Raw genomic sequence first — 16,469 nt, 5'->3', positions numbered from 1 at the left:
ACATGAAGTGTTACCATTTGTGTAAATCCATTTCTTCCATCATGTGAAGTGTTATCATTTGTGTAAATTCATTTCTTCCAACATATGAAATGTTACCATTTGTGTAAATCCATTTCTTCCATCATATGAAATGTTACCATTTGTGTAAATCCATTTCTTCCATCACATGAAGTGTTACCATTTGTGTAAATCCATTTCTTCCATCATATGAAGTGTTACCATTTGTGTAAATCCATTTCTTCCATCATATGAAATGTTACCATTTGTGTAAATCCATTTCTTCCATCATATGAAATGTTACCATTTGTGTAAATCCATTTCTTCCATCACATGAAGTGTTACCATTTGTGTAAATCCATTTCTTCCATCATATGAAATGTTACCATTTGTGTAAATCCATTTCTTCCATCACATGAAGTGTTACCATTTGTGTAAATCCATTTCTTCCATCATATGAAATGTTACCATTTGTGTAAATCCATTTCTTCCATCATATGAAATGTTACCATTTGTGTAAATCCATTTCTTCCATCACATGAAGTGTTACCATTTGTGTAAATCCATTTCTTCCATCATATGAAATGTTACCATTTGTGTAAATCCATTTCTTCCATCATATGAAATGTTATCAATTGTGTAGATCCCTCTTCTGCTTATGTATTGAGATCATGTGTTAGAGTTATTAAAAAATAATGCATCTTCTAAAATGCATTTAACATTGGCATCTTGATATGCCAGATGTTCAATTCTTGCCAGCATGAATAGAAAGCTAGGTCATCATACACATAAGGTCGTTTGTTGATTCTACACATGACATTTTTATGTGGACAATTTCACTTTAATGAATGGCAGGCAAAGATCTGCACTGCATGTCATTCATGCATGAACACACTAAATGATTTCATTGTTTGCTATATAAATCTTGTATTTAATGAACACATTTTGGTAACCAATGTATGTACTATATAAAATGAACACTTCTGTATAACGCATGTATGTATTGTATAAGTGTAATGTGTTTGTATAATCCTTGTATGTATTGTATGTATATGCAGATATTCCTCGCATGTTCTGTAGCAGGGACAGCAGCATATGGATATTTTTTTGCCTTCCATCTCTTGCATTTGTGTGAACTGAGTCAGCGGCTGAAGCGAGTCCTCAAGGCCGTCACAACCAATGGTATTTATATAAGACCCAACCTTGAAAGAAAATTTTAAAAAAGAAGCTTAACTTCTAAAAAACTAATGATATTTCTTAAGATTTTGTAGTAAAGATAATCAACATAAAAAATGATGTTGATTTTTTTTGCGATGACGATGACCTGATTTGCTGAACCTGGTTTTCAGACTGAATGAACAATGCATTTTATCTTTGACATCTTAAAAGTTTTTTTTTGTTGTGAAACTCATTTTTACATGAATGGGTGCAGTTATTTAGAGATTTTAAAATTAATCTTTCTATTTGATCTGGAAGTTCACTTTTTGGATTGGGCATATTTATTAGAATATATATTGTATTAGTCATTTTTCACCAATTCAGGTTGCTCTTTGCTGATGGTTGCCATACTAGGTCTTGCCATCTTCTACATCTATGCCCTGATCTTGTTTGTATCCTACCGTGGCTGGATTTGGAAGGAATCTGATGGTCGACATTGCACTACAATTTACCAGTGTTTCGTGTCTATTATACACCATGGCTTTGTAGGAGGACCATACACGGTTAGTTCCAAACAACCATCTTTCCTGAAATATAAATTGATTTTGTTAATGCATTTTGGTTTATAATTTTATTCATAATTTAATTAGGAATCAGTTGGAATACATTGGTTCCATTGAAATACAGTTCTTCATCATCAAATTACCCATCATTGATGTGTGCATTTTGGAATATAAAATCATCATGTCAGTGAATCACCATCCAAAAATGTATACAATTTTTTTTCATTATATATAATATTTTATTGTCATCATGATGAAAGTTTATACTTATGGACACATGCTATTACAACCCAGTTTGTTTATAATTAGCCATTGCTGTATCTGAATTTGTAGGCTGTTTGATTTATGGACCTGTCAACTCTTACAATTTTGCCGCATAAGTCTTATGAAAAGTACCTTTAAAATATGGACTTATGACATGCTAGCAAAAACTATGGAAAAAGTATTGTTGCCAAAAAGTGAGGATAATTTGTTCATCCATGTTTTATTTGGATCCGGGATTTCATCTTAGAATTAGTAAAATTAACCAGGGAACCAGATTAACTTTACAAAAGCACCCCAGATGCCTCAAATGTGCTAATGTGCTAGCAGTAGTGATGTATCACAAGGCTATAATCCAAAATGACCTTGAATGAACATGTTTACTTCCAAGTAATAATACTCTTAATATATATAATCTACAATAATAGACTGATACTAGCAATGTAATATGTTGTTTATCAAAAAGAAACATCAGTCAGGTAGGTACAACTCCTACCCTCAGTTATGGAGAAATGTAAGTCACAATAAAAATTTAATATGTAGTACATATAAACAAAGACAAAAGCCAACACACTATGCAAATTAAATATACATAATACTAGAAGATATATGATGTACCATAATGGGAATCCAGTATTCAGTGCTAAGATTACTGCTCGACTCTAGTAGTTTACACATAATCTTATGAATAAGTTTTTGCTTGATCAGATCATTATTAGGAACATAGTCCATTAGCTTCTGTATAAATACCATCAGCCAAATGTTGATAAGAATTATATTTTATTTCTAAACTTTTCCCCCATCTGACAGACATTTGATCAGTATATGACCAATATGACCAGCAACTTTGATACAGCTGTCAGTATTGCTGTTTTCGATGTGTCCTTCTTCATCATCATCACGATCATTGGTCTGTACCTTATCTTGGGTATCATCATCGATACCTTCTCCCAGCTCAGAGATTCCAAGGTAAGTGTATTACAGACCTTTTACATTTAAGATACTAAATTCTGTAGTTTTGCTTTCTCCTAATACTTCATATGGTTTGATGTCTTATAGATTTTGTATGATATAGGTCAATTTCATGACAATGAGATGGTGTGAACAGTAGTAGTCAGTTTCATGACAATGAGATGGTGTGAACAATAGTAGTCAATTTCATTCATGGCAATGAGATGGTGTGAACAATAGTAGTCAATTTCACAACAATGAGATGGTGTGAACATAGTAGTCAATTTCATGACAGTGAGATGGTGTGAACAATAGTAGTCAATTTCATGACAGTGAGATGGTGTGAACAATAGTAGTCAATTTCATAACAATGAGACAGTGTGAACAGTATTAGTCAATTTCATAACAGCGAGATGGTGTGAACAATAGTAGTCAATTTCATGACAATGAGATGGTGTAAACAATAGTAGTCAGTTTCCTGACAATGACAGGGTGTGAACAATAGTAGTCAGTTACCTGACAATGAGATGGTATGAACACTAGTAGTGTGTGTGTGTGTGTGTGTGTGTGTGTGTGATTTTGATTTGTAATGTAGTTTTAACAATTTGTCAGTCATATCGCTACAATGTCTGCAGTGTGGCAGTTTATAATGATGTCTAGCACTGGGACATCATGCCGCAGACATGTAGCATGATGTCCCACCCAGTTACATTATCCTGACACCAGGCCGACCAGTCCTAGCACTAACCTCCTAATGCTGAGCACCAAGTGAGGCAGCTATTAGTACCATTTTTGTAAGTCTTTGGTATGACTCGGCCTGGGATCAAACCCACGATCTCTCACATCTGAGGCAGACGTTCTAACCACTAGGCCACCGGAGCTGTTGAACACTAGTAGTAAATTTCGTGACATTGAGATGGTGTGAACACTAGTAGTCAATTTCATGACATTGAGATGGTGTGAACACTAGTAGTCAATTTCATGACAATGAGATGGTGTGAACACTAGTAGTCAATTTCATGACAATGAGATGGTGTGAACACTAGTAGTCAATTTCATGACATTGAGATGGTGTGAACACTAGTAGTCAATTTCATGACAATGAGATGGTGTGAACACTAGTAGTCAATTTCATGACAATGAGATGGTGTGAACACTAGTAGCCAATTTCATGACAATGAGATGGTGTGAACACTAGTAGCCAATTTCATGACAATGAGATGGTGTGATAAATGGCATCCTGTTTTGATGATGTTGCCCATACAAGTCCATAAGTCTGTCTGTTTATTTGGAATCAGTACAGCTGATATATCAGATTGTTATTCATCCATGGCATATGACTACACATCCATGGTATATGACTACACATCCATGGCTTATGAATACACATCCATAGCATATGACTACACATCCATGGTATATGAATACACATCCATGGCATATGACTACACATCCATGGCATATGAATACACATCCATGGCATATGACTACACATCCATGGCATATGAATACACATCCATGACATATGAATACACATCCATGGCATATGACTACACATCCATGGCATATGAATACACATCCATAGCACATGACTAAACATCCATATCATATGGATTACACATCAATGGTATATAGATACACATCCATGGCATATGGATACACATCCATGGCATATGGATACACATCCATGGCATATGACTAAACATATATAGCATAAGGATATACATACATAGCATATGAATACACATCCATTGGATATGGATACATGTCCATGGAATATGAACACACATCCATGGCATATGACTTTACATCTATGGCATATGAATACACTTCCTTAGCATATTAATGCACATCCATGAAGGACAAATACACATCCATGATACATGAATACACATCAATGGCATATGAATGCAGATGTATTTATGATTTAAGCTTATTAATATCATAAATTCATGAAAAGGATGACAAAAACTATGAATAATCTCTATTTTCTAATTGACTTTAGCATCTTACATGATTTCTTATAAATTCCACTTGCTTTTCATTTTATCTCTTTCTTTCTCTCATGCAATAGAAAAAAAAAAATTACATGAAACTCTGTGGAGTGAGAGAGAAATACATATTTTGAACTGGATGAAAACCTTGAACTTACTATAAAGAACCTAGAGGAACACGTCTTAACATGTCTCCATTTTTCATAAGACTTTTCAAGTGATACCAGATTTACTGTGTTGCTATAGCTAGTCACAGCAGAAAGGCCATGGTGTAATTTCCCTGGCAAGGTTGCACACATATATTGCAATCTGTTTGATGCTTAATTTTACTTTAATTTTTGACCTATAATAAGGTTGTGAAGAAATGATTTTAAATTATTAAAAGGTTGTTGTTGTGATTGTTGTTGTGGTTGTGGGGTTTAATGCCATTTTTCAGCAGATGATAGGCTATGCATGGTGGCCAGTATTAATGGTCTAGGAAGAACTGGGGAAAACCCCGGAAAGAACCACCGACCCATGAGAAGCTTCTAGCAAGCTTTCCCACATACCCACATTGGCTGAATTCGAGACTCGAACTGCTGCAGACAGAGGTGATATGGCAGTGATCCATAAAGGAGAACACTTTAGACCACTCTTCCACTTGTGGCCCCATTAAAATGTTGGAATTCCTCTTGTTTTTGTTCACTCTGTGATGGTTAGTTAATCGACATGTCAGTTTTACAGAATAACAGATCCAGATAGCGCTCTCTCTCTCTGTCTGGTGGTAAACTGACAGAGTAATCAAAGAACAGAGAAACAAGGAGATGGAGAGTAGAAACTATCTTATATTCAGCCCCCTCCCATCCCCTTTTCCTTTTTGGTTGATCAGACAGCATGTCAGTTTTACTGCCAGCGTGTAATTTTTGTGCAGTGTATGCAGCTTACTATCCCTCTCTCTCTCGACCATTCTCACAAACTAGTGGTTTAAATTCCTTGAAAGGAAAAGAAGCTTTGCAGATTTTTTGCCCATCTAAGAGAGAGAGAGAGAGAGAGAGAGAGAGGGACAGAGAGAGACAGAGAGAGAGAGAGAGCAGTGGTAAGTAGATCATAATAATCACTAAGATCATCTGTAAATAACTTTTAATGTACGCACCAGTGATTAAATGGTTTTTCTTTCTATCAAGATGCTGGAAATGCAGTCTTATTTGTATTGATTGCTTTCTTCATTTACACCAATTTTCACATTTAAATTCCTTATTCATTTAATCAGTAGGAATGAAAATAGAAAGAAACAAATTAGCAATTTCATAAAGAATTGTGAATAGCAACACTAATTGCAAAATTACATTTTGTACCAGACACACTGAAAAGGGACATGAACATTTCATTCCCTTTATCAATACACAGTTATCTTGTGATATGTCAGTGACACATTATGCTAAGTATTTGAATCATTTTTAATTATGTGTGACACTGAAAATTTTCTGCTGTCCTTAATGCCCTACACAAAAATATCACACTCATTACCCTATGCAAAAACTTGTTACCCTTGTAAAACAAAACAACTATCACCCTGTCGGGCAATACAACAATTGTTACCATTATAGCCCAACACAGCTATCACTGTATAGCCCAACACAACTATCACCCTGTCGGGCAACACAACAACTGTTACTATTATAGCCCAACACAACTATCACCCAATATCCCAACACAACTATCATTCTATAGGCCAACACAACTATCACCCTTATAGCCCAGCACAACTATCACCCTATAGCCCAGCACAACTCTCCCTCTACAGCCCAGAACAACTATCCCCCTATAGCCCAACACAACTATCACTAGGGGTGAAATGATTCATCAATATATCAAGCCATTGATACTTTTACCGTAATGATACACATATCGATACAAGAGAAGGAGAATCGATACAAAATGATTTATACCATGTGCAAGTTATTTTAGTCTTCAGCAGTCATGATTGATTATTATTATTTTGCTTTATTATTCCTTAAAATTAAAATTCATCTGAAACAGCATTTGCAGTCGCTGTCACTCATTTTTATTAGTAAAAATTGAAGAAGAAAAAACTATTGAGAATACTAGATCGCTGTCTATAAATTAACACATAATAATGCTGGTTCGTAATATGCCTGTCTGCCCATTCAGAACCCAGCAGCATGTTCAGCATTCACTATACATTCCAAATGTGTGCCACATGTATAATGAAGTACTTTACTCATCATTTAAATAACCAACTTTACGCGAAGTTTATGCATTGAATTGTATCATGTTTACTTGGGTCGATTTGAAAGATACACATTGGTGTGTCACAAGGTGAAATATGTTACAATGAATTCTCATTGGTTGTTATTGCTTTTTCTGGTCCAGGTTAAATAATAACCACCAATCAGAAATTAATGTAGCTAATTCCCTGCTTGACAAACAGGAAGCATTGGCTAAGCAACAGAAACATCGCGCAAGAGTCACTAATTGATATGTAAAGTAGTTTAAACAGAGATGCTGTCAGGGTGTGTGATTTCATGAATCATGCAAAATTTGTATGAATTCATGAATTTAGAACATTGATGCATGAGAACTCTAGTAAATTAATTGAAAGCCCCACATGTAAAATTTGCTTGGTGAAGTATATAATATTTGTTTAGGTTAAGTGTTCTTGTCACAACATCTGTGTTTCGGGTAGGCAACTGTTTACATATCTGGGTTCTTCAAGCATGATGTAAATGATTGTCAAACTAAATTTGATTGGCACATGCTGCCCAGAAATAAGCATTCTTATAAAGTAGTTTCAACCTTCCATGAAGGAAGTTTTATAAATGTGTTTAAAATATGGGTTACCTAGAAAACCCAAAATGTCTGATTCCTGGCATGGTTCATTACAATGGTAGTGATGATGACAGTAATTTTTTAAGTTATGAAGTATATTGGATTATTGGAGCTGGGAAAGTGTTATTGGAGATACGAGTGAGTGATTTTGAGCCTGAAAATGGTATTAAATGTGAGTCAGATTTACATCTTGGATGGACAAAGATAGACTCCATGACGGTCATTCTCCCTTTCAGCAGTATTTCAAAATTAAATGTTCAAAGGGCAGAAATCTGAACCTAATTAAAATACAAACAATTTAAAAGTAGAATGCAATTTTCATTTTTTTAACAATCATTGTAGCCCTGCAGATCATATGCTACAAAACCATATATCCACATCAGGGTTACAAAAAACTGAATAAATAAAGGTACAGAAATGTAATTAAGAAGTAAAGATATTTATTTGAACACCTCTGTTTGCACAAGTAGAGCTTTATAGAACAGATACAAAATCTGGCATAGTAGTCAGTAAATCACTGATTCAACAAAGTTTATGCTAGTGAAAAATCCTATTTTGGAGAGCATTTCTATGCAAAAGATAATATCTTTGAGCTCTGGGAAATTTCTCAACATATCCAAGCTGACAAAGATATCACCCTTATTGCCGAATACTATGAGTATCACCCACATTGCCCAACACAACTATCACTCTTATTGCCCAATACTAAGAGAATCACCCATATTGCCCAAGACAACTATCACCCTTATAGCCCAATACTATGAGTACCACCCAACTATCACCCATATTGCCCAAGACAACTATCACCCTTATAGCCCAATACTATGAGAATCACCCATATTGCCCAAGACAACTATCACTCTTATAACTCAATACTATGAGTATCACCCATATTGCCCAAGACAACTATCACCCTTATAGCCAAAGACAACTATCACCCTTATAGCCCAATACTATGAGTATCACCCATATTGCCCAGGACAACTATCACCCTTATAGCCAAAGACAACTATCACCCTTATTGCCCAATACTATGAGAATCACCCATATTGCCCAAGACAACTATCACTCTTATAACCCAATACTATGAGTATCACCCACATTGCCCAAGACAACTATCACCCTTATAGCCGAAGACAACTATCACCCTTATTGCCCAATACTATGAGAATCACCCATATTGCCCAAGACAACTATCACCCTTATAGCCCAATACTATGACTATCACCCATATTGCCAACACAAAAGCTGTCACCTTTATTATCCCCCTGAAAACCAGTCAATTATATTGTCCTACACAAACCTTATCACCCATATTGCCCAACACAAAAGCTATTACCTTTATTATCCAAAAAACACTATCACTTTTTTATCCTACACAAAACTTATTTCCCGTATTGTCTAACAAAAGCTATCACCTTTATTATCCAAATAGACACTGTCACTTTTATTGTCCTACACAAAACTTATCTCCCATATTGTCTAACACAAATCTATCACTGTTTATTATTGTCCAACAATAAATATTTTATATCATAGTTGTACACAAAAACTATGACCTTTTCTCCTACAAGAAGCCTATCAATTGTCTTCTTATGAAAACCCTTTTTTGTACTTTTTCAGTGGGAGATTGACATGGATATGCAGAACACCTGTTTTATCTGCAGCCGAACGAGTCAAGACTTTGAGAGACGCAGAGGGGTAAGTAGCAGGATTTTCCAAATTCTCATGCATGGCTTGAAGTGGTACAAGACTGAACCTTGAAAGATACTCTTTCTGCACAGTGTCCATTCTATACAAAAATATAATCATAATTGGTTTTGTTTCATTGTGTTTAATTTTTATCTTAGATGGAGTTTAAGCAGAGGCTGTGGGCTTGAAAGTTACCTCTGCCAGAGAGCATGAATTAACTTGAGATATTATCTAATACTAAATACTGCTTTATATATTTTTTTGATCTATAGATATTTTATTGTGTGTGAGAAGTAATTAAATTTTAATCTAATATATCATTTGTGACTGCTGGTATAATAACAGCATGCTAGTTGACAACAACAGTTATATCACAAAACAATAATGTAACATCAAGCAATCATATCATTTTTGAAGATGTGGTGACAAAATATAATGGGTAATATTTTTATCACACCAAATACTGAATTTAAAGTTGTCAATTTATATGTATGGTAGTTAAGAAAAGGTGAAATTATTTGTGTTCCCATTTGTAAACCTGATCACAATCATTCCATATCATATTAACAACACATGGTGTCCATTGTTCCTTTATCTGTTATAGCTAGAATTGAATGTGTTACTCTTTAGGATTGGTGCTTTATGTTCAAACTTGTTTTGATAAATGGATTCATGTTGGTACTAAATGTCAAGGAAAGAATAACTGTTGTGAGGAACCCTTCATTATTTAGGTAGTTAATATGAGAGCACATTAAACCCCTCATTATTTAGGTAGTTAATGCCAAACCACAATTAAACCCTTCATTATTTAGGTAGTTAACAGGAGAGCACATTTAACCCTTCATTATTTAGGTAGTTAATATGAGAGCACATTAAACCCCTCATTATTTAGGTAGTTAATGCCAAACCACAATTAAACCCTTCATTATTTAGGTAGTTAACAGGAGAGCACATTTAACCCTTCATTATTTAGGTAGTTAATATGAGAGCACAATTAAACTCTTCATTATTTATGTGGTTAATATAAGAACACATTAAAAAACCCTTCATTATTTAGGTAGGTAATATAAGAGCACAATTAAACCACTACTTTAAAGAGAAGCCTGCAATGGCTCCAACAATTTTAAATCAAACATATCATTAGGTTTAATGTTTTAAGCTGGAGTGTTCCTGAGTCTGATATAACTAGGTAAGACTCATCGTGTAGTGTATTGACTCAACACTGATTTAAGTCTCATTGTGTAGTGTATTGGCTCAACACTGATTTAAGGTTCATCATGTAGTGTATTGGCTCAACACTGATTTAAGGCTCAATGTGTAGTGTATTGGCTCAACACTGATTTAAGGCTCATCGTGTAGTGTATTAATTCGATGCAGATTTAAGGCTCATCATGTAGTGTATTGACTTGACACTGATTTAAGGCTCATTCTGTAACATTGGCTCGCCACTGATTTAAAGCTCATTGCATTATGTATTGGCTCAACACTGATTTAAGGTTCATTGTGTGGTTTGCTGGCTCGACACTGATTTAAGGCTCATTGTGTAGTGTATTGGCTCGACAATGATTTATGGCTCATTGTTTAACATACTGGCTCAACATTGATTTAAGGCTCATTGTGTAACATATTGGCTCAACACTGATTGAAGGCTCATTGCATAATATATTGGCTCAACACTGAAAGTTCATTGTGTAGTGAATTAGCTCAACACTGACTTTAGGGTCATTGTGTAGTTTATTGGCTTGACAATGATTTAAGGCTCATTGTGTAGTGTATTGGCTAGACATAGACTCATTGTTAGTATATTGGCTTGACAATGAGTTAAGGATCATTGTGTAGTGTACTGGCTTGACACTGTTTTAAGGCTCATTGTGTACTGTATTGGCTCGACACTGATTGAAGACTCATTAGCTATACGAGACTGGTGCGTTTTGATATGGTAGTATATAGCAGCTTATGTCAATTCATTACATTTGTTTCATATAAGAACCTGTCATAAAATACTTTTTTATCTTAACCTTAACAAGCCACATAGTATGTTACATTAATTGATATTTCAGGGTTTTGAGAAGCACGTGAAGATGGAACACAACCTGTGGGCATATCTTTTTTTCTTTATCCACCTGGATGAAACCCAAACAGATGATTACTCAGCATTAGAATTCAGCATCTACAAACAGGTGGGTAGCAATTTTAATCCAGCTTGAAATAGTTAGCAGTAATTGTGTAATAATAGGCATTACAAATAGTTCTCATTGTAGTCTTATAGACACTCATGCCTTGGCAATATTCTCATTAAAGTCTTACATACACTCATGCCTTGGCAATATTCTCATTGAAGTCTTGCTGACCCTTATGCATTGGCAATATTCTCATTGTAGTCTTATAGACACTCATGCCTTGGCAATATTCTCATTGAAGTCTTACTGACACTCATGCCTTGGTAATATTCTCATTGAATCTTACTGACACTCATGCCTTGGCAATATTCTCATTGAAGTCTTGCTGACCCTTACGCCTTGGCAATAGCTTAGTGAAGTTTTACTGACCTTCATGCATTGGCAATATTCTCATTGAAGTCTTGCAAACATCGTCACAGGCAATATTTTCCCTGAAGTCTTACAGACACTCTTGCTTTGGCAATATTTTCAATCATGTGTTACTAACCCTCTTGCCTTGGCAACATTCTCATTGAAGTCTTACAGACACTCATGCATTGGCAATATTCTCATTAAGGTCTTACATACACTCATGCATTGCCAATATTTTCATTGAAGTCTTACAGACACTCATGCATCGGCAATATTCTCATTAAAGTCTTACAGACATTGATGCATTGGCAATATTCTCTTTAAAGTCTTCCAGATACGCTCACAGTTGAGTTTGACTGTATCTTATCTCTGGGTTAATATGCTAACTGTTGTTGTTTTAGCTGTTGGAAAACAACCTTGACTTTTTCCCACTGAAGCGGTCACTGAGCTTGGAGAATGAGGTGGACATTAAGGAACAAAGGTCATGGAGGGACAAATGTTGGAGCTCATGGAACAGCAGGTCTACTACCTCATCACCATCATCACCATCATCACCATAATCACCCTCATCACCATCATCACCATCATCACCATCAATCACCATCATCACCATCATCACCATAATCACCATCATCACCATCATCACCATCATCACCAATCACCAAAATGAAGGAAGAGCTCAGCACTACATAGAGACTGTAAACACAAGCAGAGTGAAAATGTACACAACATTGTCAGTGAAGGTTGAGTTCAATATATTGTTACAATTTAAGCTGAGAAGTATATCAGCAGCTCAACAATATGAACAGACATAACAAATTTCATTGTAGTTCTTACACACTACAGACATAAAAAAATTCAATGCAATGTCTAATGTACCACAGACATAACAAATTTCTTTGTAGTGTCCAATATACCAGACATACAGAATTTAATTGCAGTGTCAAATGCACTTAGTACATGAGATACAGTTAATATTAACAGCTGTAAAGAAAGGCCGTGTCCCTCCCAGTTTAAACACTTAAATCAATGAATCAATCAATCGTGTATGTGTATGCTTTTTGTTATATATGCTTCTCTTAACTTTATGTGTAAATACATCCGGTAGACTGTGTACATATTCATTGGTGCCATTTATTCAACCCAGTCTGTTTTATTCCTAATTGAAATGCTTCATATTTTTTCCACATTATGATTTCAAACATTCAATGACAGAAACAGAAACACATTTGCAGATGTCAACACGCTTCTCCCTAGCTGATTCAATCCCATGTATTTCATGTGGAATTGTCACATACTAATCCAGTCCATAATCACGAAATTTCGTAAAATCGAAAAAAATACCAAAATCTATTCATTCCAGATCAAATGGACAAGTGGTTGTAATGCACATTCATTCACAATATGACTCCAAATTTCAATTTTGACTAGACACGCCATTTTCTTTCGACAGTTATGTCGAGTGGGCAACTAAGTTCAAATTTATCTGGGTGGAGTTATGTGCGCAGTAATAATGTTGGTGTTCTGTAATGATGAATATGTGCTTGTGTATTTAGTTTGGAATGTGGCATACATTCATTTACATTGTTTCTTGTAGTGTATTTTGTTTATATAATTAAGCCTGAGGTATAAAAAAAAAAATGAGCATATAACAAAAAGGTTACTGCATTTGTATGGGAAAATATAAACTTGTTTCGTCGGATGGATATACTGCACTCCCAAGTTCATGCAGTATTCCATCCAAAAAACTTGTTCATATTTTCCCATACAAATGCAGTAACCTATAAAGACAGAATATCCAACAGTATATAAAATATCTTACAAGACATGATATCCAACATTGTATACAATATCTTACAAGACAGAATATCCAATAGTATATACAATATCTTACAAGACATGATATCCAACATTATATACAATATCTTACAAGACATGATATCCAACATTGTATACAGTATCTTACAAGACAAAATATCCAACATTATATACAGTATCTTACAAGACAGGATATCCAACATTATATACAATAATGTTTTTAATTTTTTACTTTTTGAAATATTTTGGTTCGCTAAAGGATGCATTTGGCATTTCTGATAGTCACAGCAGTTTAGAAACATTGCTGGGCATTTTCTTGCTTTAGGCTCTTCAAACTATAAGGCTCAGGAGAATATTTGAATGGAAAAGTATGAGATAGGTATATTTGAATGGAAAAGTATGAGATAGGAATATTTGAATGGAAAAGTATGAGATAGGTATATTTGAATGGAAAAGTATAAGATAGGTATATTTGAATGGAAAAGTATAAAATGGGTATATTTGAATGGAAAAGTATGAGATAGGTATATTTGAATGGAAAAGTTTGAGATAGGTATATTTGAATGGAAAAGTATAAGATGGGAATATTTGAATGGAAAAGTGTAAGATAGGAATATTTGAATGGAAAAGTATAAGACAGGAATATTTGAATGGAAAAGTATAAGATAGGTATATTTGAATGGAAAGTATAAGATAGGAATATTTGAATGGAAAAGTGTAAGATAAAAATATTTGAATGCAATAGTATAAGAAAGGAATATTTGCATGGAAAAGTATAAGATAGGAATATTTGCATGAAAAATATTAAATACTTTCAGTGTACACTCATTAGAACACAAAGCAAATATGCCACCATACTGAATTATGGCCTGCAAATTAACATACTGGATTATGGCCTACAAACCACCATGCCTTCATTACAGTGCCATTTGTTTGTGACATTAATATTCTCATTTTGCCCTTTAATAAAAGTTTCAAATTGCCCACTGTATATTCCTAATGTTTTTGGTGAATAATTTAAAGACATGGTTATGTAAAAATTGTTTCAAATACTCTTTTGAAACTTGAGTATCTGTGGTAGGATGACCTACCTGAAATAAATTTTTCACGTATTAAATGTTTGAAAAATATTATTATTAGATTTGGATTTCATCCTTTGTTACAAATATGAACATTTTCTTTGTGACGAAGTGTACAAAACAAATTGGACATAAGAAATGTGAGGTACAAGAACCGTTTCAATAGCTTACATTAAGTGTTATTAAACTCTTTTAAATTTATATAATGACACAGGATTAAGGTTGTATGTTCTGTGATTATCAGTAAACAGGTTACATTATGTGAGATATTACAATTTCCTTTATAATATATTTATCATATGTTTTTCCATTGTGTGTGTGTGTGTGTATATATATATATATATATATATATATATATATATATATATATATATATATATATATATATATATAACACCTTAATGACACAAACGTGTGTACAATTTCTGTATTATACCATATTTGCCTGTTGACAAATGGTGTTATTTTAATAGAATTATCAGTTAACATTATTGAACATGCTATGACAGGAAATATTTAAATACTATGTCTGTTTAAACACATTTTACAGTGGAGTAATGTTATTATTGTTTTGTTACCCATTAATTGAACATACAACTTCATGGCAAATATTATTGTTTTGTTATCTGACAATATTATTGTTTTGTTATGTGTCAGTATTAATAGATTTGTTATGTGACAATATTGTTTTGTTACATGACTATTTTTGTTTTATTATGTGACTATTTTTGTTTTGTTATGTGACAATATTATTGTTTTGTTGTGTGACAATATTGTTTTGTTATGTGACTTATTGTTTTATTATGGGACTCATTGCTTTGTTATGTGAATATATTATTGTTTTGTTATGTGGATATATTATTGTTTTGTTATGTGCCTAGATTATTGTTTTGTTATGTGATTATATGTTAATTTGTAAAATACTTCATTTTTAGCATATTACCTATTCTATAATACTTGGTATAGTTAGGATTTGTTTCCTGGTGTCATTGTTGATGATTTTGTCTGGATATACATGGTCTATTTAGGGTTTGTTTCCTTATGTCCTTGTTGAAGATTCAGTCTGGATATACATGGTCTATTTAGGGTTTGTTTCCTGGAGTCCTTGTTGAAGATTCAGTCTGGATATACATGGTCTATTTAGGGTTTGTTTCCTTGTGTCCTTGTTGAAGATTTTGTCTGGATATACATGGTCTATTTAGGGTTTGTTTCCTTATGTCCTTGTTGAAGATTCAGTCTGGATATACATGGTATAGTTAGGATTTGAGGTCCTTGTTTCCTGGTGTCCTTGTTGAAGGTTTTGTTTGGCTATGCATGTTATAGTTAGGATTTGTTTCCTGGTGTCCTTGTTGAAGATTTTGTCTGGATATACATGGTCTAGTTAGGATTTGAGGTCCTTGTTTCCTTGTGTCCTTGTTGAAGGCTTAGTCTGGATAGTTAATTTCCATTCTATTATTCAAGGAAACTTAAATGTACACTTAGTAATGTAAAAGAGACTAATTAATGAAGCTTTATGATTTCATGTATGTTTATGTTGGCGTGAATTTAAATATATAGATACTGGGCTAAAATGTATGTAATTCATACCTTGGCCAT

The 16,469-nt window shown here is 34.0% G+C and overlaps 2 protein-coding genes across 2 annotated transcripts; both read left to right on the top strand.

Annotated features, from left to right (window-relative positions):
* The first annotated feature begins 1,060 nt into the window (after positions 1–1,060).
* LOC149800495 (inositol 1,4,5-trisphosphate-gated calcium channel ITPR3-like) lies at positions 1,061–9,633 on the top strand. Its single transcript, XM_089958442.1, has 5 exons — positions 1,061–1,179; positions 1,540–1,718; positions 2,790–2,948; positions 9,377–9,454; positions 9,604–9,633. The coding sequence occupies exons 2-5, from the start codon at positions 1,554–1,556 to the stop codon at positions 9,631–9,633; spliced, it is 432 nt and encodes a 143-aa protein (XP_089814568.1). The 5' UTR covers positions 1,061–1,179; positions 1,540–1,553.
* Positions 9,634–11,510: 1,877 nt separating this feature from the next.
* Positions 11,511–13,592, top strand: LOC149800494 (inositol 1,4,5-trisphosphate-gated calcium channel ITPR2-like). The gene is made up of 2 exons (XM_089957265.1): positions 11,511–11,625; positions 12,378–13,592. The coding sequence occupies exons 1-2, from the start codon at positions 11,527–11,529 to the stop codon at positions 12,534–12,536; spliced, it is 258 nt and encodes an 85-aa protein (XP_089813391.1). The 5' UTR covers positions 11,511–11,526; the 3' UTR covers positions 12,537–13,592.
* Positions 13,593–16,469: the final 2,877 nt, after the last annotated feature.

Source organism: Sinohyriopsis cumingii, chromosome 5 (genome assembly GCF_028554795.1).
Source record: "Sinohyriopsis cumingii isolate HCF-2022 chromosome 5, ASM2855479v2, whole genome shotgun sequence".
In the NCBI taxonomy this organism is placed as follows: domain Eukaryota; kingdom Metazoa; phylum Mollusca; class Bivalvia; order Unionida; family Unionidae; genus Sinohyriopsis; species Sinohyriopsis cumingii.
This window is presented reverse-complemented; position numbering and strand designations above follow the sequence as displayed.

What these genes read in the sequence shown, in the direction of transcription:
- LOC149800495 (XM_089958442.1), top strand. Translation starts at nt 1,554, where the DNA reads ATGGTTGCCATACTAGGTCTTGCCATCTTCTACATCTATGCCCTGATC. An exon ending in TTGTAGGAGGACCATACACG is followed by an intron (nt 1,719 to 2,789) that starts GTTAGTTCCAAA and finishes CCCATCTGACAG; the next exon opens with ACATTTGATCAGTATATGAC. An exon ending in CCCAGCTCAGAGATTCCAAG is followed by an intron (nt 2,949 to 9,376) that starts GTAAGTGTATTA and finishes GTACTTTTTCAG; the next exon opens with TGGGAGATTGACATGGATAT.
- LOC149800494 (XM_089957265.1), top strand. Translation starts at nt 11,527, where the DNA reads ATGGAACACAACCTGTGGGCATATCTTTTTTTCTTTATCCACCTGGAT. An exon ending in AATTCAGCATCTACAAACAG is followed by an intron (nt 11,626 to 12,377) that starts GTGGGTAGCAAT and finishes TTGTTGTTTTAG; the next exon opens with CTGTTGGAAAACAACCTTGA.